The 21,198-nt window shown below is 41.8% G+C and overlaps 1 protein-coding gene across 1 annotated transcript in view; it reads right to left on the bottom strand.

Annotated features, from left to right (window-relative positions):
* Positions 1 to 21,198, bottom strand: part of DNAH1 (dynein axonemal heavy chain 1) — a 691,978-nt gene that overhangs the window by 549,527 nt on the left and 121,253 nt on the right. The window contains exons 7-8 of the mRNA XM_053721084.1: positions 18,610 to 18,730; positions 17,218 to 17,373 (exon numbers count right to left, since the gene is read on the bottom strand). Of these exons, the coding sequence (XP_053577059.1) occupies positions 17,218 to 17,373; positions 18,610 to 18,730 (277 nt within the window). The remainder of the gene's footprint in view (positions 1 to 17,217; positions 17,374 to 18,609; positions 18,731 to 21,198) is intronic.

The raw sequence follows: 21,198 nt of genomic DNA, 5'->3' as shown, positions 1-21,198 counted from the left end.
GCCAAATGAATAATACTTCTCAACCAAAGAGAAAGAGAAGTGGCATTAGCTTTCTGACCTTTACGAGTCCCAGAAAAGCAAACAAACAAAGCAGAAGACTGACAAAGTCCTTTGTAGCTAGCAAGTAGATTTTAAGAGCACACACACAACGTCTAAGTTGTGTAATAGACAATCTTCATGAGAAGAAGGATTAGGACAGAGAAAAGGAACAACAATTTCCTGATACATATTCCTGTCCAAAAACACCCTAGGAAGAAAAAACAAACTTGGTACGAAGAACTGCCTTATCCGAATGAAATGAGATAAGGAGAATCACACTGCAAGCCGAGAGTTCGAAACTCTCCGAGCAGAATAGAACATGGAAATAAAGAAAACCTTTCAAGGTAAAAATTAAATATCTGCGGAACCTGAGCCTGTTGCAAAAACTAAAAAACAAGGAAAGGCTCCAATGGGAACAACTAACTAAAATACAGGCCTGAAGTAACCCATGGTCTGATAAGAAAACACATCTGGAACATCCGCCAGACACGTGTAACGAGAGAAATGCAGAAATTTTACTCCGCCAGGCCCTGACAACCCTTCTCCAGACCTTCCTGGAGAAAAGAGAACATCCTAGGATCCTGACTCTACTTTTGAGAGTAACCCTTGGAATCTCCCCCCTAAGGTACTCACGTCATACCCTATGGAAAAATACCAGTAACAGGATTGTGATCCTGAATCAAGGTCACAATAACCACTGCAGAAAAACCATGCATAGACAAAACTAAGTGTTCAAAACACCAAACAGAAAGTCTTACGGCTAGATTTAGAGTTCTGCGGCCAAAGGGGTGCGTTAGCTACGCATGCTTTTTTCTGGCTGCACCTTTTAAATACCTCTGGTATTGAGAGTTCACAGAATCGCTGCATTAGGCTCCAAAAAAGAAGTGTAGAGCATATTTACCGCAACTTCAACTCTCGATACCAGCGGTGCTTACGGACGCGGCCAGCTTCAAAAACATGCTCGTGCACGATTCCCTCATAGAAAACAATGGGGCTGTTTGAGCTGAAAAAAAACCTAACACCTGCAAAAAAGCCGCGTTCAGCTCCTAACGCAGCCCCATTGTTTGCTATGGGGAAACACTTCCTACGTCTGCACCTAACACTCTAACATGTACCCCGAGTCTAAACACCCCTAACCTTACACTTATTAACCCCTAATCTGCCGCCCCCGCTATCGCTGACCCCTGCATATTATTTTTAACCCCTAATCTGCCGCTCCGTACACCCCCGCCACCTACATTATCCCTATGTACCCCTAATCTGCTGCCCTAACATCGCCGACCCCTATATTATATTTATTAACCCCTAATCTGCCGCCCCCAACGTCGCCTCCACCTACCTACACTTATTAACCCCTAATCTACCGACCGGACCTGAGCGCTACTATAATAAATGTATTAACCCCTAATCCGCCTCACTCCCGCCTCAATAACCCTATAATAAATAGTATTAACCCCTAATCTGCCCTCCCTAACATTGCCGACACCTAACTTCAAGTATTAACCCCTAATCTGCCGACAGAAGCTCACCGCTACTCTAATAAATTTATTAACCCCTAAAGCTAAGTCTAACTTTAACCCTAACACCCCCCTAAATTAAATATAATTTAAATCTAACGAAATAAATTAACTCTTATTAAATAAATTATTCCTATTTAAAGCTAAATACTTACCTGTAAAATAAACCCTAATATAGCTACAATATAAATTATAATTATATTATAGCTATTTTAGGATTTATATTTATTTTACAGGTAACTTTGTATTTATTTTAACCAGGTACAATAGCTATTAAATATAATTAAGAACTATTTAATAGCTAAAATAGTTAAAATAATTACAAAATTACCTGTAAAATAAATCCTAACCTAAGTTACAATTAAACCTAACACTACACTATCAATAAATTAATTAAATAAAATACCTACAATTATCTACAATTAAACCTAACACTACACTATCAATAAATAAATTAAATACAATTCCTACAAATAAATACAATTAAATAAACTAACTAAAGTACAAAAAATAAAAAAGAACTAAGTTACAAAAAATAAAAAAATATTTACAAACATTAGAAAAAAATTACAACAATTTTAAACTAATTACACCTACTCTAAGCCCCCTAATAAAATAACAAAGCCCCCCAAAATAAAAAAAATGCCCTACCCTATTCTAAATTAAAAAAGTTCAAAGCTCTTTTACCTTACCAGCCCTGAACAGGGCCCTTTGCGGGGCATGCCCCAAAGAATTCAGCTCTTTTGCCTGTAAAAAAACACATACAATACCCCCCCCAACATTACAACCCACCACCCACATACCCCTAATCTAACCCAAACCCCCCTTAAATAAACCTAACACTAAGCCCCTGAAGATCTTCCTACCTTGTCTTCACCATGCCAGGTTCACCGATCGATCCAGAAGAGCCTCCGATGTCTTGATCCAAGCCCAAGCGGGGGGCTAAAGAGTGACGTCCATCCTCCGGCTGAAGTCTGGATCCAAGCGGCGGCTGAAGAAATCCATCATCGGCCTGAAGTCGGAAGTCCATCATCGGGATGAAGTCTTCTATCAAGCCGCATCTTCAATCTTCTTTCTTCTGGAGCAGAGCAGAGCCATCTTCTTCCAAGCCGACGCGGAACATCCTCTTCAACCGACGCCTACTAGCCGAATGACGGTTCCTTTAAATGACGTCATCCAAGATGGCGTCCCTCGAATTCCGATTGGCTGATAGGATTCTATCAGCCAATCGGAATTAAGGTAGGAATCAGCCAATCAGAATCAAGTTCAATCCGATTGGCTGATCCAATCAGCCAATCAGATTGAGCTCGCATTCTATTGGCTGATCAGAACATTGGCGATGTGGGGGGACCTCGGTTTAGGGGTACATAGGTAGTTTTATGAAAAAAAAGTTTTTATTGATTTTTCAACAGTTTACAAATTACAAGTAGCAAATCAGACCAACCGCATTACATTCTCAAACATTTTACAATTCTTCTTACCACCATCTGAGATGACCAAAGGTACTTAGCCCATTTGGAGGAGGACCCGGCCAGTGAAGATACTAGTGTATTCCCTGAGCAATTTATCTGAAATTCTGGCCCCTGCCCAAGGGAAGATTGGATTCGACTTTATGAACACAAAAAAAAAAAAAATGTGGAAATGTGCTGTGACCCACCCAAACTAACTGAGCAGGAGAGGAGATGGCAGGGACCGTGTCTGATGCCCCCATCCCATCCACCCCCATCCCTTTGTACATAGGTAGTTTATGGGTGTTAGTGTACAGTAGTTAAGAGCTTTATAAACTGGCGTTAGCCCAGAAAGCTCTTAACTACTGACTTTTTTCTGCGGCTGGAGTTTTGTCGTTAGATTTCTAACGCTCACTTCAGACACGACTCTAAATACCGGAGTTAGAAAGATCCCATTGAAAAGATAGGATACGCAATTGACGTAAGGGGATCTGCGGTATGGAAAAGTCGCGGCTGGAAAGTGAGCGTTAGACCCTTTCCTGACTGACTCCAAATACCGGCGGTAGCCCAAAACCAGCGTTAGGAGCCTCTAACGCTGGTTTTGACGGCTACCGACAAACTCTAAATCTAGGCCTTAGCGAATACAAGTTTGAATGAAGGAAGGACCAAAATCAGAATTTCCTTCCTCAGGAACAACCTTCAGGGAGGAAGAGATTACATCCCAAAGGCTGCATATTAGGACAGCTTGCTGACCTCCAGACCTCTAAACGTACCTAGGGAGCTAGTCATACTTAGACAAGGGTTAATCTGGAGAGATCAGAAAGAGCGCACGGATAAAAGGTCTGCCTTCTCAAGAAGTCCGCTCCCAGTATTCCCTACAGGAATAAAAAGAAGGAAAACAGCAATAGTGAGCGTCCGCCCACTCTAGGTTTCTCCCAGGTGGTTTATGCAAACCACTGAGGAAAAATTGCCCAACTAGAACCTGATAAACCGGGTTAAGGACAACTGATCAACAGCACATTGCATATCGATCTAAGCTCCAAGACGAATGGAAAAACAGACTCCTCCCAAATCCATAGTCCCTAGCCCAAACGGCTGGTGATCGTGGCACTATCATCCAGGCATGTCTCCAGAGTAAGAACCCTGACTCTCCTGAGAAAGCCTGTCTTCAAAGACAGATTCACCTGAACCCCGTATAACTATCCGAGCATGCGTAACAGTAGAACTCTCGGATGGAACGAGCTAAAGGACAATGTCCAACAAAAAGACCATCAGATCCTACCTTAAACCACTGAAGGCCTAATAGAAATGTATAACAAGGGCAGATAGAAAATCCTTAATTTTCTGACCTCCTGTCAGAAAAAGGTTCAGGGATAGGGAAATTATTATGGTCCCTAAGAAAAACTACTTCTGTAGTTGGAACAAGGAAACTCTTTTCATATTCACGTCCCAACCATGAGAACGAAGAAAAGACCCCTGAAGGAGATTCTGCTTATTGGAAGGACTGCGCCTGAATCAATATGTTGTCCAGGAAAGGCGCCAAACTGAAAGTGTTTGACAGAATGACAAAACTCAGGAGCTTGAAGATACGCGTCCTCCAGGTCTATGATCATCATGAACTGACCCTCTTACACCAAAGCAATAATCAAACCAAAGGATTCCATTTTGAAGGATGGAACACTGAGAAAAACTAATTGAGACACTTAAGGTTTAAGCTAGGACGAAAAGTTCCCACTTTTCCGGGAAACAGGAACAGGATGAGCAAAAACCTAAACCCTGTTGCTATACACGAAACTGGGCTATCCCTCTCAGGAAAAAAGATCCCAAAAACAATGAAAACGCCTCTCTGCTATCTGGTCTGCAGATAAAAACTGAGAGATGGAATCTGCGCCTGGGAGTAAGGGTTTGATTCTATTTAGTAACCCTGAGGCACTAAGTCCGCCATCTATCTGGGACATGTCATACCCATGTTTGAAGAAAACCAGAGAGCATCAGCCTTCCAATAGTTCTGTATTGGAGGCAAACCTTTCATCTCTTAGATCAGGATCAAACAAGGTCTTACTCTTGTAAGGAAACACCAGAAATCTGGGTTCAGAAGAAAAATCTAAAAGGAGTTTAAATGTGTGAGGCCTAACTCACGGCCTTCAGATTATGAAACTGACCTGCTACACAACGCTCCGCAGGCTAGCACAGTGAAGCCAGATAACTTAGCCCCTGGCTTAATGATTAGCCTGGAAACATCAGACATAAAGGAATTGGCTTAGGAGCCTTAATTTTGTTCTGGTTCTCTTCAAAGGGAACTCCACTCAAATGAAATCAGGCAAAGTGACGCATCAATAAGATGCTGCACTTTACACAGAGGCAATACAAATCTCCATAAAAGTCTTTAGCTAAGTCCATTGATCCTAAAAAGAGCAGCTATCCTCTATAGGGATCGGAATTCTCTAGCCAGAGTAGAAAAGGCCTCTTTCACTTAAGGCACCGTGCCCTGGTTAAATCTTCTTTAAGGAGACAGGGAAAAAGAAAAATCTGACTTCTCCCATTCCTGGATAAAAACTCCAAGCACGGACTGGAACAGGAAACATATCCACAGAGAAGTAACATCAAGCAACTATGAAGTTGGCGAAATTCTGTGGGGTTGCCAATGATAGGCGTAGTCGCCCATAGAAGCCAAACCCTCCTTTAACCATACACAAAGGTGATCAAGCTTAAATCTGAAGAATACAACTTCAGCATCAGATAAAGGAATTGTACTGTCCGAATCTGAGATTTCAGTCTCAGAGGCTGCCGAAGTATCCTCATCATACCTATGAGGAAAGACAACCTGTATAGCAGCAAGCAAACAGAAACCCTACTATCTGAAATTCTAATTTCCTCTTGCGATATCCCTTATGATAGGAAAAACAGATAATGCCACAGGAACCTCAGAAGATACCTGGGAAGAAATTTGTGTAGGCAAATAACTCCTCTAGGAGATTGAGAGAAACCGCAGGCACTTCATGTGACGCCATAGGGGCTAGGGACGTTACAGGAGAAAGCTGGTGCACTGCCTAAACAGCATCATCCTGGGAGACAATGGGCTCAGAGGCAATGCTCTATCTCTCTATCAAGAGATAAGCAAAAACATAGCAGAAAAAAAATGATTGTATATTGTTTGCCCCAAATAAAGAGAACAAACCAACAATTCACATACACTTGCGCCTTCTGAAGTAAGCCAGCGTGTAATAACCAACAGAGCTCTTTTCCACAAGAGCACAAGGCAAGGACAGATATATTTATAAATAGAAAAGTTAAATATTGTCACTTAGGTAGTTAGCTGACACTTTAATAAAAACTGTCATAAAACAAACCGCACAGATTGCATAGCGAAAACAATTTGTGCCTAAAATACCAACATGAATGTCAGAGTATGTCATGATAGAAATGTGGCATTAATATAGATCTTATAGGTTAATGTTTTCCTAGCTTTGTTTAGGAAAGCACAAGCAGTAGATCTGCCAAATCACACAGCAGAATCATTATTCTAGATTTATATAGCATATTACTTGTGTCCTCTGTCTATCATGGAACAAGGGTCTATTTCTATATACAATGTTATTATTATCAGTGTACTTTAACTTGTTTTTTACTCTAGTTTTGTATACAAGTCTTTTATATCGGTGTAATAAGTGCATTGCATATTTTAGTATACATTTGGCAAAATAAACCAGCAAGATCTGGAGGGGTAAAACGTTAAGAGACGACCCCTATGACCTCCAACAAAACGCCACTGTTCAGCCCTTTTGCCATGCCTGTGGGGCTCATTTTAAATTAGTAACATAATGTACAGTTTAGATTTTGTACATTTTAGAATAATTTTTACTTTAAAATAAAATGAACATAAAATATGAGTTTCATTATGCAAATTAAGTATAATATTTTCTGTAAAATTTAAGAATTTGACTGCATAATTAAAATTCTAATTTTGCTGGTGTACATTTAATATGACTTTTAATGCATTTTATCAATGCAATTTTTAATGTATACTTGATTTTTACTTTAAATATAATTATTTAACTGTTGTTTTATTTTATTGAGCACTATAACGCACATGTATGTGTCTCTCCTTCAGGTAAAGAAATTTAGGGAATGTCCCTGAAAGGGTTATGAAACACAGTTTTTTTTTTCTTTTATGATTCAGACAGAGCACACAATTCTAAACAACTTTCCAATTTACTTCTATTATTTAATTTGCTTCCTTCTCTTGTTATCCTTTGCTAAAAGGTTTATCTAGGTAAGCTCAGGAGCAGCAAATAACTTAGGTTCTAGCTGCTGATTTGTGCCTGCATTTGTATACCGAATGTCATTGGCTCACTCGTGTTCAGTTAGAAACTAGTAGTGCATTGCTGTTCTTTCAAAAAATTATACCAACAAATGATAAACTCTACCTAAATCATGAAAGAAAAATGTTGGGTTTCATATATATACATTAAGGGACAATGTAGTGGAAAAATTGATATGCTTTAATTGTCAGTGGCATTTGCAATCCCCCGCTGAGTTCGGGAACTGTAGTGCTTGTGTCTTTCAAGCAGGACTTTACCTATGTATTTAATCCCTTACTGGAGTTAAACACACAGAGATCCTTTGCAACTAATGCAAAAATGACATAATGTAATAAAAACAATATTTATGCTTACCTGATAAATTTATTCCTCTCCGGGCATGGAGAGTCCACGACGTCATTCCAATTACTAGTGGGATATTCAACTCCTGGCGGCAGGAGGAGGCAAAGAGCACCCCAGCAAAGCTGTTAAGTGTAACTTCCCTTACCCATAATCCCCAGTCATTCAGCTGAAGGAAAATGGAAAAAGAAGAAACACAAGGATATAGAGGTGCCTGAGGTTTACCAAAAAAACTGCCAAATTATATTTTAAAAAGAGGGCGGGGTCGTGGACTCTCCATGCCCGGAAAGAAAGAAATGAATCATGTAATCATAAATTTTGTTTTCTTTCCTATGGCATGGAGAGTCCACGACGTCATTCCAATTACTAGTGGGAACAATACTCAAGCTAGAGGACACTGAATGAAAAGGGAAGGAGAACAAGGCAGGAGGATCTAAACAGAAGGCACCACCGCTTGAAAAACCTTTCTCCCAAAAGGGGCCTCAGTCGAGGCAAAAGTATCAAATTTGTAGAATTTGGAAAAAGTATGCAAAGAGTACCATGTTGCCGCCTTGCAAATCTGTTTAACAGAAGCTTCATTTTTGAAAGCCCAAGATGAGGAAACAGCCCTAGTAAAATGAGCCGTAATTCTCTCAGGAGGCTGCTGTTCAGCTATCTCATAAGCAAAATGAATCAAACTTCTCAACCAGAGGGAAAAGGAAGTAGAAGTGGCCTTCTGACCCCTACGCTTTCCAGAGAAAACAATAAACATGACAGAAGATTGCTGAAAATCTTTAGTAGCTTGTAGGTAAAATTTTAGAGCACGCACAACATCCAAGTTTTGTAAAAGACGTTCCTTATCAGAAGGAATAAGACAAAAAGAAGGAACAACAATTTGCTGATTAATGTTTCGATCCGACACCACCTTAGGAAGAAACCCCAATTGAGTACAAAGTACCAGCTTATCTGCATGAAAAATAAGGTACGGGGAATCACACTGCAGAGCTGAAAGCTCAGAAACCCTGCGAGCGGAAGAAATAGCAAAACCTTCCAAGATAACAATTTTATATCAACAACATGTATAGGCTCAAACAGAGCCTGCTGCAAAACTCTAAGAAATAGGTTAAGGCTCCAAGGAGGAGCAACAGGTTAAAACACAGGCCTGATTCTGACTAGGACCTGAACAAAAGCTTGAACGTCCGGTAAATCTGCCAGACGCTTGTGCAAAAGAATAGACAGTACAGAAGTCTGACCCTTCAGAGTACTGACTGACAAACTTTCTCCAGGCCATCCTAAAGAAGAAATAACATTTGGGGAATCCTCACCTGGCTCCAGGAGAAACCCTTAGATTTGCACCAAAAAAACAGAATTTATGCTTACCTGATAAATTACTTTCTCTTGTGGTGTATCCAGTCCACGGGTTCATCCTTTACTTGTGGGATATTCTCCTTCCCAACAGGAAGTGGCAAAGAGAGCACACAGCAGAGCTGTCCATATAGCTCCCCCTCTAGCTCCACCCCCCAGTCATTCGACCGAAGGTTAGGAAGAAAAAGGAGAAACCATAGGGTGCCGTGGTGACTGTAGTTTAAAAATAAAAACCACCTGTCTTAAAATGACAGGGCGGGCCGTGGACTGGATACACCACAAGAGAAAGTAATTTATCAGGTAAGCATAAATTCTGTTTTCTCTTGTAAGGTGTATCCAGTCCACGGGTTCATCCTTTACTTGTGGGATACCAATACCAAAGCTTTAGGACACGGATGAAGGGAGGGAACAAGACAGGTACCTTAAACGGAAGGCACCACTGCTTGTAAAACCTTTCTCCCAAAAATAGCCTCCGAAGAAGAAAAAGTATTGAATTTGGAAAATTTGGAAAAAGCAGGCAGCGAAGACCAAGTTGCTGCCTTACAAATCTGTTCAACAGAAGCCTCATTTTTAAAAGCCCATGTGGAAGCCACTGCTCTGGTAGAATGAGCAGTAATTGTTTCAGGAGGCTGCTGGCCAGCAGTCTCATAGGCCACACGGATGATGCTTTTCAGCCAAAAGGAAAGAGAGGTAGCGGTCGCCTTCTGACCTCTCCTCTTACCAGAATAGATAACAAACAAAGAAGATGTTTGTCTGAAATCCTTAGTTGCTTGTAAATAGAACTTTAAAGCACAAACCACATCAAGATTGTGTAACAGACGTTCCTTCTTCGACGAAGGATTAGGACACAGAGAAGGAACAACAATTTCCTGATTAATATTCTTATTAGACACAACCTTAGGAAGAAAACCGGGTTTGGTACGCAAAACTACCTTATCTGCATGGAACACCAGGTAAGGTGAATCACACTGTAAAGCAGATAACTCTGAAACTCTTCGAGCAGAAGAGATAGCTACCAAAAACAAAACTTTCCAAGATAAAAGCTTAATATCTATGGAATGTAAAGGTTCAAACGGAACCCCTTGCAGAACTGAAAGAACTAAATTCAGACTCCATGGCGGAGCCACAGGTCTATAAACAGGCTTGATTCTGACTAAAGCCTGACTAAACGTTTGAACGTCTGGTACCTCTGCCAGATGTTTGTGAAAAAGAATAGACAAAGCAGATATCTGTCCCTTTAAGGAACTAGCTGATAATCCTTTCTCCAATCCGTCTTGGAGAAAGGACAAAATTTCGGGAAATCCTAACCTTACTCCATGAATAACCCTTAAATTCGCACCAAAACAGATATTTTCGCCAAATCTTATGGTAGATTTTCCTGGTGACAGGCTTTCTAGCCTGAATCAGGGTATCAATAACCGACTCAGAGAAACCACGCTTTGATAGAATTAGGCGTTCAATCTCCAAGCAGTCAGACGCAGAGAAATTAGATTTGGATGTTTGAAAGGACCTTGTATTAGAAGGTCCTGCCTCATTGGTAGCGTCCATGGTGGCACAGATGACATGTCCACTAGGTTTGCATACCAGGTCCTGCGTGGCCACGCAGGCGCTAATAGAATCACTGAAGCCCTCTCCTGCTTGATTCTGGCAACCAGACGAGGGAGGAGAGGAAACGGAGGAAAAACATAGGCCAGATTGAAGGACCAAGGCGCTGCTAGAGCATCTATCAGCACCGCCTGGGGATCCCGGAACCTGGACCCGTAAAGAGGAAGTTTGGTGTTCTGACGGGACGCCATCAGATCAAATTCTGGAGTGCCCCATAGCTGAGTCAGCTGGGCAAATACCTCTGGATGGAGTTCCCACTCCCCCGGGTGAAAAGTCTGACGACTTAGAAAATCCGCCTCCCAGTCGTCTACTCCTGGGATGTGAATTGCTGAGAGATGGCAAGAGTGATCCTCCGCCCATCTGATTATTTTGGCTACTTCCATCATTGCTAGGGAACTCCTTGTTCCGCCTTGATGATTGACGTAAGCTACAATCGTGATGTTGTCCAACTGAAATCTGATGAATTTGGCCGCAGCTAGCTGAGGCCATGCCTGAAGCGCATTGAATATCGCACTCAGTTTCAGAATGTTTATCGGGAGAAGAGCTTCTTCCCGAGACCATAAGCCCTGAGCTTTCAGGGAGTCCCAGACTGCACCCCAGCCCAACAGACTGGTGTCGGTCGTTACGATGATCCATTCTGGTCTGCGGAAACACATTCCCTGAGACAGGTGATCCTGAGACAACCACCAGAGAAGAGAATCTCTGGTCCCCTGGTCCAACTGTATTTGAGGAGACAAATCTGCATAATCCCCATTCCACTGTTTGAGCATGCACAGTTGCAGTGGTCTGAGGTGTATCCGTGCAAAAGGGACTAGTCCGATTGTCTCCATGCACTGAGCTACAGATGGCCGAGGAATGGAATGAAGAGCTTGGCAAGTAGTTAAGAGTTTTATCTTTCTGACCTCCGTCAGAAATATTTTCATTTCTACCGAGTCTATTAGGGTTCCTAGGAAGGGAACTCTTGTGAGGGGGGAGAGAGAACTCTTTTTGATGTTCACCTTCCACCCGTGAGACCTTAGAAAGGCCACTACAATTTCCGTGTGAGACTTGGCTCTTTGGAAAGTCAACGCCTGAATTAAGATATTGTCTAGATAAGGCGCCACTGCTATGCCCCGCGGTCGTAGCACCGCCAGGAGGGACCCTAGCACCTTTGTGAAAATTCTGGGAGCAGTGGCCAACCCGAAAGGGAGAGCCACAAACTGATAATGCTTGTCCACAAAGGCGAACCTGAGAAACTGGTGATGATCTTTGTGGATAGGAATGTGAAGATACGCATCCTTTAGATCCACGGTAGTCATATATTGACCCTCCTGGATCATTGGTAAGATTGTACGAATGGTCTCCATCTTGAATGATGGGACTCTGAGGAACTTGTTTAGAATTTTGAGATCCAGGATTGGTCTGAAAGTTCCTTCTTTTCTGGGAACCACAAACAGGTTTGAGTAAAACCGCAGCCCTTGTTCCGCAAATGGAAATGGGTGGATCACTCCCATTGTATGTAGGTCTTCTACACAGCGTAAGAACGCCTCTTTCTTTGTCATGTCTGTAGACAGACGAGAAATATGGAACCTTCCCCTTGGAGGGGAGTCCTTGAATTCTAAAAGATATCCCTGGGATACAATCTCTAAGGCCCAGGGATCGTGTACATCTCTTGCCCAGGCCTGAGCGAAGAGAGAGAGTCTGCCCCCTACTAGATCCGGTCCCGGATCTGGGGCTACCCCATCATGCTGTCTTGGAGGCAGCTGCAGGCTTCTTGGCCTGTTTACCCTTGTTCCAGCCCTGGTAAGGTTTCCAGGCTGCCCTGGGTTGTGAAGTATTACCCTCTTGCTTTGCAGCAGGGGAGGATGAAGCGAGACCGCTCCTGAAATCCGAAAGGAACGAAAATTATTTTGTTTGTTCTTCGCCTTGAAGGACTTGTCCTGGGGGAGAGCATGGCCTTTTCCCCCCGTGATTTCTGAAATAATCTCTTTCAATTCAGGCCCAAAGAGGGTCTTTCCTTTGAAAGGGATGTTCAATAGTTTGGATTTTGACGACACATCAGCCGACCAGGAGTTTAGCCATAACGCCCTGCGTGCTAAAATGGCGAAACCTGAATTTTTTGCCGCTAACTTAGCTAGTTGGAAAGCGGCATCTGTGATAAAAGAATTAGCCAGCTTAAGAACCTTAATTCTGTCCATAATGTCCTCATATGAGGTCTCCGTCTGGAGCGCATCTTCCAGCGCCTCGAACCAGAAAGCCGCTGCAGTAGTTACAGGAACAATGCACGCAATAGGTTGGAGAAGAAAACCTTGTTGAACAAAAATTTTCTTAAGTAAACCCTCTAGTTTTTTATCCATAGGGTCTTTAAAAGCACAACTGTCTTCGATTGGTATAGTTGTGCGTTTAGCAAGTGAAGAAACAGCCCCCTCCACCTTAGGGACCGTCTGCCACGAGTCCCGTATGGGGTTAGATATGGGGAACATTTTCTTAAAAACAGGAGGGGGAACGAAGGGAATACCTGGTTTATCCCACTCCCTAGTAACGATATCCGCAATCCTCTTAGGGACCGGGAACACATCAGTGTAAACAGGAACTTCTAGGTACTTGTCCATTTTACACAATTTCTCTGGAACCACCATAGGGTCGCAGTCGTCCAGAGTAACTAATACCTCCCTGAGCAATAAGCGGAGGTGTTCTAGTTTAAATTTAAAAGCCAACGTAACTGAGTCTGTCTGAGGAGCAACCTTTCCCGAATCGGAAATTTCTCCCTCGGACAGCACATCCCTCGCCCCCATTTCAGAGCGTTGTGAGTGTATATCGGATACGGCTACTAAAGCGTCAGAATGCTCATAATCTGTTCTTAAAACAGAGCTATCACGCTTTGCAGGTAACACAGGCAGTTTAGATAAAAACACTGAGAGGGTATTATCCATAACTGCCGCCAAGTCTTGTAAGGTAAAAGAGTTAGACGCGCTAGAGGTGCTAGGCGTCGCTTGAGCGGGCGTAACTGGTTGTGACACTTGGGGAGAGGTTAACGGCTAACCTCATTACCTTCTGTTTGAGAATCATCTTGGGCCACATTTTTAAGTGCAACAATATGTTCTTTAAAATGTATAGACATATCAGTACAAGTGGGACACATTCTGAGAGGGGGTTCCACCATGGCTTCTAAACACATTGAACAAGGATTTTCCTTGGTGTCAGACAGGTTTAACAGACTAGTAGTAAGACAAACAGGCTTAGAAATCACTTTAATCAAGTAAAAACACGCTTTGCAAAAAAACGTTACTGTGCCTTTAAGAGATAAAAAAGGCACACAATTTTCCAAAACAGTGAAAAATGCAGCAAACTTTTCGAAATTTTTACAGTATGTGCCTAAAGCATTAGTAAGATTGCACCACTAGCAATAAAAATGATTAACCCCTTAATGCCCAAACCGGATCAATAGTAAACAAAAGACCGGTTAAAATAACTTCAGCACCTTGCCACAGCTCTGCTGTGGCCCTACCTTCCCTTAGGAGTCAGATTTGTGGGGAAAAAGCTTCTTATGGGCCCTCAAACTGTAGCAGGACCCTCCATGTGAAGACAGCCTGAAGTTCTAGTCAATATAACTGCGCATCTGAGGCGCAAAATTAGGCCCCTCCCACCTTACTCCAGTGTTGTGAGGCCTAAAGAAACACTCCTAAGTATTTTAATAATAGCCATGTGGGTAACAACCCCTGAAAGAAACCCAAAGGAACCTTCAAAGTGTCTCAAAAACAATATTTTTCTAATAAAAAATGTTTGTCATTAAGTAGTGTCAACCAGCATAAATTAGCCCTGTAATGTAAGCTAGCAATTCCATACATAGTCTCTGAATACAGCTTACCTTTCCCTCATGGGGATCTTATCAGTCTTTTCCAGCATTATCACAGTCTTGTCTAGAAATAAATGACTAAACATACCTTATTGCAGCCTAACCTGCAAACCGTTCCCCCCAACTGAAGTTTTCTTGTACTCCTCAGTCCTTTGTGGGAACAGCAGTGGATTTTAGTTACAACATGCTAAAATCATCTTCCTCCCTGCAGAAATCTTCATCTACTTTCTGCTAGAGAGTAAATAGTACACACCGGTACCATTTAAAATAACAAACTTTTGCTTGTAGAAAATAAAAACTACAATTCTAACACCACATTCACTTTACCCTTCCGACTGCTTAGAGCCGGCAAAGAGAATGACTGGGGGGTGGAGCTAGAGGGGGAGCTATATGGACAGCTCTGCTGTGTGCTCTCTTTGCCACTTCCTGTTGGGAAGGAGAATATCCCACAAGTAAAGGATGAACCCGTGGACTGGATACACCTTACAAGAGAAAAAAGAATTTACACCATACCTTATGGTAATCTTGCGAGTAACAGGTTTACAAGCCTGAAGCATAGTATCAAAGACCGCCTCGGAAAAACCATGTCTAGACAGGACTCGCCAGAAATAGCAGTTATGAAGCAGCGGTCAGAAAGACGCTGCTCCATAACCTGTCCACCTGCTCTGAGCAGGCGAACAGACATTGCCGGAAATCAACCCGATCGGGTTGATTGACACCCCTCATTGGCCGCGAGTCTGCTGGGGGCGGCGTTGCACCAGCAGCTCTTGTGAGCTGCTGGTGCAATGCTGAATACGGCGAGCGTATTGCTCGCCGTATTCAGCGAGGTCTGGCGGACCTGATCCGCACTGTTGGATTAAGTCCGCCAGACTTTCTTAAATAGGGGCCTAGGTGTTCAATCTTCAAGTAGTCAGCTTCAGAGAATCTAGATTTGGCTGGAAGAATGGACCCTGAATTAGAAGGTCCTTCCTCAGAGGTAACCTCCAAGGTGGAAGAGATGACATCTTCCCCAGATCTGCAAACCAGATCCTGCAATGTCAGGTAGGAGCTATTAGAATCACAGACGCTCTCTCCTGGTTGATATGAGCAATGACTCGTGGAAGGAGAGCAAACCGAGGAAACAGGTATGCTAGACCGAAAATCCAAGTGACCACCAGAGCATCTATCAGGGACAAAAGTTTATTACTAGCAACTCAGCCCTTCAATTCCTTAGGAAGATTAAATATCAGTTAACTGCCACCAGATGGCAGGTAAATACCAGAAAAAAAGAATGGATTAAAAAATATGTCCAGAAGTGTTCTGATGAAGAAACGTCCCAAATAAATATTTGCTAGTATTAATAAGAGTCTCCTTTTAAAAAAAAAAAAAGACTTGCACCTGAACTTTAGGTGGTTAAGCTGAAGTGAGAGAAAATAAACTCAGTTAAAACATGCGCTCAGATCGCACTACTCAATGTGATCAGATCCAAGATGGCGTCACACCAATAAGTTGTCACCGGATCCTGAGGGGAGCAGAAAAAAATTATAATAAATAAAAGCTCAACCCAAAATGGCTCAAAAGCTACTGGGCGCCCCACAGCACAATGACAAGCTGCGGGAAAATATCTGCCAACAAAGGCGGTCACCTCCGGAGCGGGATGAGAATCAAATACCAGTCACAAGGAGGAGAAAGTCTGACAGGCAAAACAGCCTGAGGACATGCAACAGGCACCAACAGCCATAGCCTATACGGCAAACATCAGGCGCTACTTACTGTGCCATAAAACTAACCGAACCCTCTAAGCAAAGGAGGGAATTAGGAAGTACATACTGTGCCCCTTAGACACATTAAACATCTGTTAAAACGGACCATGTAGGGAAAAAAATGGGAATAATAGCTGACCACAAAAGCCATATCCCACACCCATAAAGCCTGGGCTTAGCTAGAATTTGCCTGGCAATGGAAGCAGCAAAATCCATTCACAGGCATAAAGCCAAATAGCTGCACAACCGCAAATATCCCACAGTGGATATATAACATAAGAATAATTACCTTCTGAGGGCAGTAGGTATCAGGTCCAACTATGTCCCTGATTTCCTAATCCTTCTGATATCTAAGAAATATAAATTAAAGGACTTACCCTCAGGAAACTTGTGGAGCAGGCACAGCAGCTGCAGGTCTGATAGCCTCACTTGACCGCCAACAGGGACCTGTAGACAGAGAAAGAGTAACCTACCCTGGCTTTCTATCAAAGGGTAGCAATAATGTTAGAAATAAAGCAAAGACCACCTCTCCGCTTTCTAACTGCTAATAGCCACCGTTACTCTTACTAAAGAGATTGACATGGACACAGCATAGCCCCAATCCTTGCTTGCAGGGAAAAGTACCCATTAAAGTATTAAATATCTTCAGACACCATCTTCGCACATCCTCCCTTGACAAAGGCAAAGAGAATGACTGGGGATTATGGGTAGGGGAAGTTACACTTAACAGCTTTGCTGGGGTGCTCTTTGCCTCCTCCTGCTGGCCAGGAGTTGAATATCTCACTAGTAATTGGAATGACGTCATGGACTCTCCATGCCATGGGAAAGAAATAGAACACATATTTTTGCTTTTAAAGTACAATTGACTTTTCCTGCAAAGGACCATATAGTTACTGATGGATAATCTCCCTGAAAGAAGAGCTTTAGAGGATTGGGCGCCATAGTCTGTTTTGCAGATAGTCGTGCAATTAACTAATGTGAAATCAGCATTTGCACATTTATATATTTCAGCAAATAGGAACTTACCTGAAGTTTCATTGCTCATGAGGACCGTGGTCTTTGCGGTTTCCTTAAGGCCACTGTTATTTGCTTTATATACCAGGTACAGCTTTTTATCCTCCTCATATTTCAGAACACCAACACCGCACCATTCATACACCAGTTCAGGGTTCTTAGGATCTTCTAAAATACAAACAGGTCAGACACTAATCACATTATTTATATATCTAAACAAATATGGCAGTTTGCCTGGTATATTAAAGGGACACTGAACCCAAAATTTTTCTTTTGTGATTCAGATAGAGCATGCAATTTTAAGCAACTTTCTAATTTACTCCTATTATCAATGTTTCTTTGTTCTCTTGCTATCTTTATATAAAAAATAAGGCATCTAAGCTTTTTTTCTTGGTTCAGTACTCTGGACAGCAGTTTTTGATTGGTGGATGAATTTATCCACCAATCAGCAAGGACAACCTAGGTTGTTCACCAAAAATGGGCCGACATCTAAACTTACATTCTTGCATTTCAAATAAAGATACCAAGAGAATAAGGAACATTTGATAATAGGAGTAAATTACAAAGTTGCTTAAAATTTCATGCTCTATCTGAATCACAAAAGAAAAAATTTGGGTTCAGTGTCCCTTTAACTCACATATAACAAAACTTCCTAAATCCAAAATAGTAAAGTCTAAACAGGTGGAATCTACATTAATGTGTTAAGAGGATTAAAAGGACAGTGCTCTGTAACATTCTTTTTCAATTAATGTGTTTCCAATGACTGGTTACACCAGTTGCAGAGTATAAAATAAAATAGATCACTTTGGTTTGTTTATATATATGAAATAGCTGTTTAAAATGGGCTAAGCTTGCAGGGAGAGCAGACTTCCTTATCTTATCACTCTACATAAACACAATGGGGTAGATTTACCAAGCAGCGGATGCTGCTATCTACCCCTGTACTTTACATCTTGACGGAAATGTAAGTTAAGAAGAAGCAGTCATAAGACCGCTGCTCCTTAACTCATCCGCCACCTCTGAGGACAGCAATCAGCCCAATCGGATACGATCAGGATGATTGACACCACCCTGCTAGCGGCCGATTGGCCACGAACGTGCAGGGGGCGGCATTGCACAAGCATTTCATTAGAAATGATTGTGCAATAATAAATGCCGACAGCGTATGCTGTCGGCATTTATCAATGTGCGGCGATTATGATGTCTACTTCTAGCGGAAATGTTAATTAGCACTTCACTTGTAATCTGGCCCTAAATTGTTATCAAGGTATCCAAATTTAAAAGAGGAGCACATACAAGCATTTGAGGTTTCTAACAAAAACTAGAAGGGCCCCTCTGAAAACTGAGCATTATAAACCAGAACAGAAGCTATTGCAGGTGCAGCTTATGGTGTTAGGAGCTCACCGTGTCCCAGGACATCATCTACAGGAAGCAAAGCTTGGCCTGGAACAGGCTTCTGTTCTTCAGTTCCCAGACTCATCCACTCCTCCCATGTGCGGGTATCAAAGTCTTCATTGTCAAACACCTATTGGAATAAAGAGAGCACTAAGGAGACAGGAGACTTCCATGCCTGAGGCCCATAGGAAACATTACAGTGGCAATAAACCCTCCCAGATTATTACTTTTCAGCTCATGTATAACTGTCCTAATCAGCCGGGAGGATAAGAACAGAATTTTTAACCTAAGTTACAACATGGTGGCACCCATTGCTATAGAGAAACAAAAACATTACACTAATTTCTTCACTAATATAACAACTGATATGTTTAAAAAACGGAATATTTCTTTCAAAGCTGGTCTTTGCTTTAAATACAATATTATATATAGCCCTTTATTTAGTGATTAGTGTCCCTTTAAAGGGACAATAAACTAAAATCCCCATAAAATGTTTAACGGGACAGATAACTCGAAAATTGTTGTTGTTTAAAAAGATAGATAATCCCTTCATTACCCATTCCCAAGTTTTGCATGACCAACATGGTTATATTAATATACTTTTTACCTCTGTGATTACCTTGTAGCAAGCTAAGCCTCTCCTGACAGCCCCGATCACATGGCTATTTATTTATTATCTATTGACTTGCATTTTAGCCAATTAGTGCTGTGTTATGCACAACCCATGGGCGTAAGCACAATGTTATCTATAAGGCTCACATGAACTAGCAGTCTCCTGTTCTGAAAGCAAATAAAAAAGCTTGTGATAAGAGGCTGTCTTAAGTGGCTTAGAAATAGGCAGAAATTTAGAGTCTTAAAGGTTATAAAAGTATATTAATATAACAATGTTGGTTGTGCAAAACTGGGGAATGGGTTGAAAAGGCATTATCTATCTTTTTAAACAATCGCCAATTTGGAGCTGACTGTCCCTTTAAGTTTAGTTAAAAAAAAGTTGCAATATATATTTTTTTTCCCTGCTCTAACTTAACTTGTCAATTGTAATTTTTACACGGCTCCCAAAGAGAGGCTAGATTACATTGAGCAGTATTTAGAACTCTAAACCTGCAACTACCCAGTGATTGTTTGATCAGGGTAGGTGCTCATTTATATTTCTCCCTATGGAGTCTCCTAAATGAGATCAGATAAATGTACTTAAGAATTTTCAAGACCTGGGCTCGAAAAAAAAAAAAAAATTATGCTTACCTGATAAATGTATTTCTTTCTTGACACGGTAAGTCCACGGAATCGTCAATTACTGTTGGGAATATCACTCCTGGCCAGCAGGAGGAGGCAAAGAGCGCCACAGCAAAGCTGTTAAGTAGCACTTCCCTTCCCACAACCCCCAGTCATTCGACCGAAGGAAAGGAAATTAAATAACACAAAGTGTAGAGGTGACTGAGGCTTATATAAAAAAAAACAGAATTTATGTTTACCTGATAAATTACTTTCTCCAACGGTGTGTCCGGTCCACGGCGTCATCCTTACTTGTGGGATATTCTCTTCCCCAACAGGAAATGGCAAAGAGCCCAGCAAAGCTGGTCACATGATCCCTCCTAGGCTCCGCCTACCCCAGTCATTCGACCGACGTAAAGGAGGAATATTTGCATAGGAGAAACCATATGATACCGTGGTGACTGTAGTTAAAGAAAATAAATTATCAGACCTGATTAAAAAACCAGGGCGGGCCGTGGACCGGACACACCGTTGGAGAAAGTAATTTATCAGGTAAACATAAATTCTGTTTTCTCCAACATAGGTGTGTCCGGTCCACGGCGTCATCCTTACTTGTGGGAACCAATACCAAAGCTTTAGGACACGGATGAAGGGAGGGAGCAAATCAGGTCACCTAAATGGAAGGCACCACGGCTTGCAAAACCTTTCTCCCAAAAATAGCCTCAGAAGAAGCAAAAGTATCAAACTTGTAAAATTTGGTAAAAGTGTGCAGTGAAGACCAAGTCGCTGCCCGACATATCTGATCAACAGAAGCCTCGTTCTTGAAGGCCCATGTGGAAGCCACAGCCCTAGTGGAATGAGCTGTGATTCTTTCAGGAGGCTGCCGTCCGGCAGTCTCATAAGCCAATCTGATGATGCTTTTAATCCAAAAAGAGAGAGAGGTAGAAGTTGCTTTTTGACCTCTCCTTTTACCAGAGTAAACAACAAACAAGGAAGATGTTTGTCTAAAATCCTTTGTAGCATCTAAATAGAATTTTAGAGCGCGAACAACATCCAAATTGTGCAACAAACGTTCCTTCTTTGAAACTGGATTCGGACACAAAGAAGGCACGACTATCTCCTGGTTAATGTTTTTGTTAGAAACAACTTTCGGAAGAAAACCAGGTTTAGTACGTAAAACCACCTTATCTGCATGGAACACCAGATAAGGAGGAGAACACTGCAGAGCAGATAATTCTGAAACTCTTCTAGCAGAAGAAATTGCAACCAAAAACAAAACTTTCCAAGATAATAACTTAATATCAACAGAATGTAAGGGTTCAAACGGAACCCCATGAAGAACTGAAAGAACTAAGTTGAGACTCCAGGGAGGAGTCAAAGGTTTGT

Source organism: Bombina bombina, chromosome 7 (assembly GCF_027579735.1).
Source record: "Bombina bombina isolate aBomBom1 chromosome 7, aBomBom1.pri, whole genome shotgun sequence".
NCBI lineage: Eukaryota > Metazoa > Chordata > Amphibia > Anura > Bombinatoridae > Bombina > Bombina bombina.
Note: the sequence above shows the minus strand (reverse complement) of the source record. Positions and strands in the feature narration are given on the sequence as shown.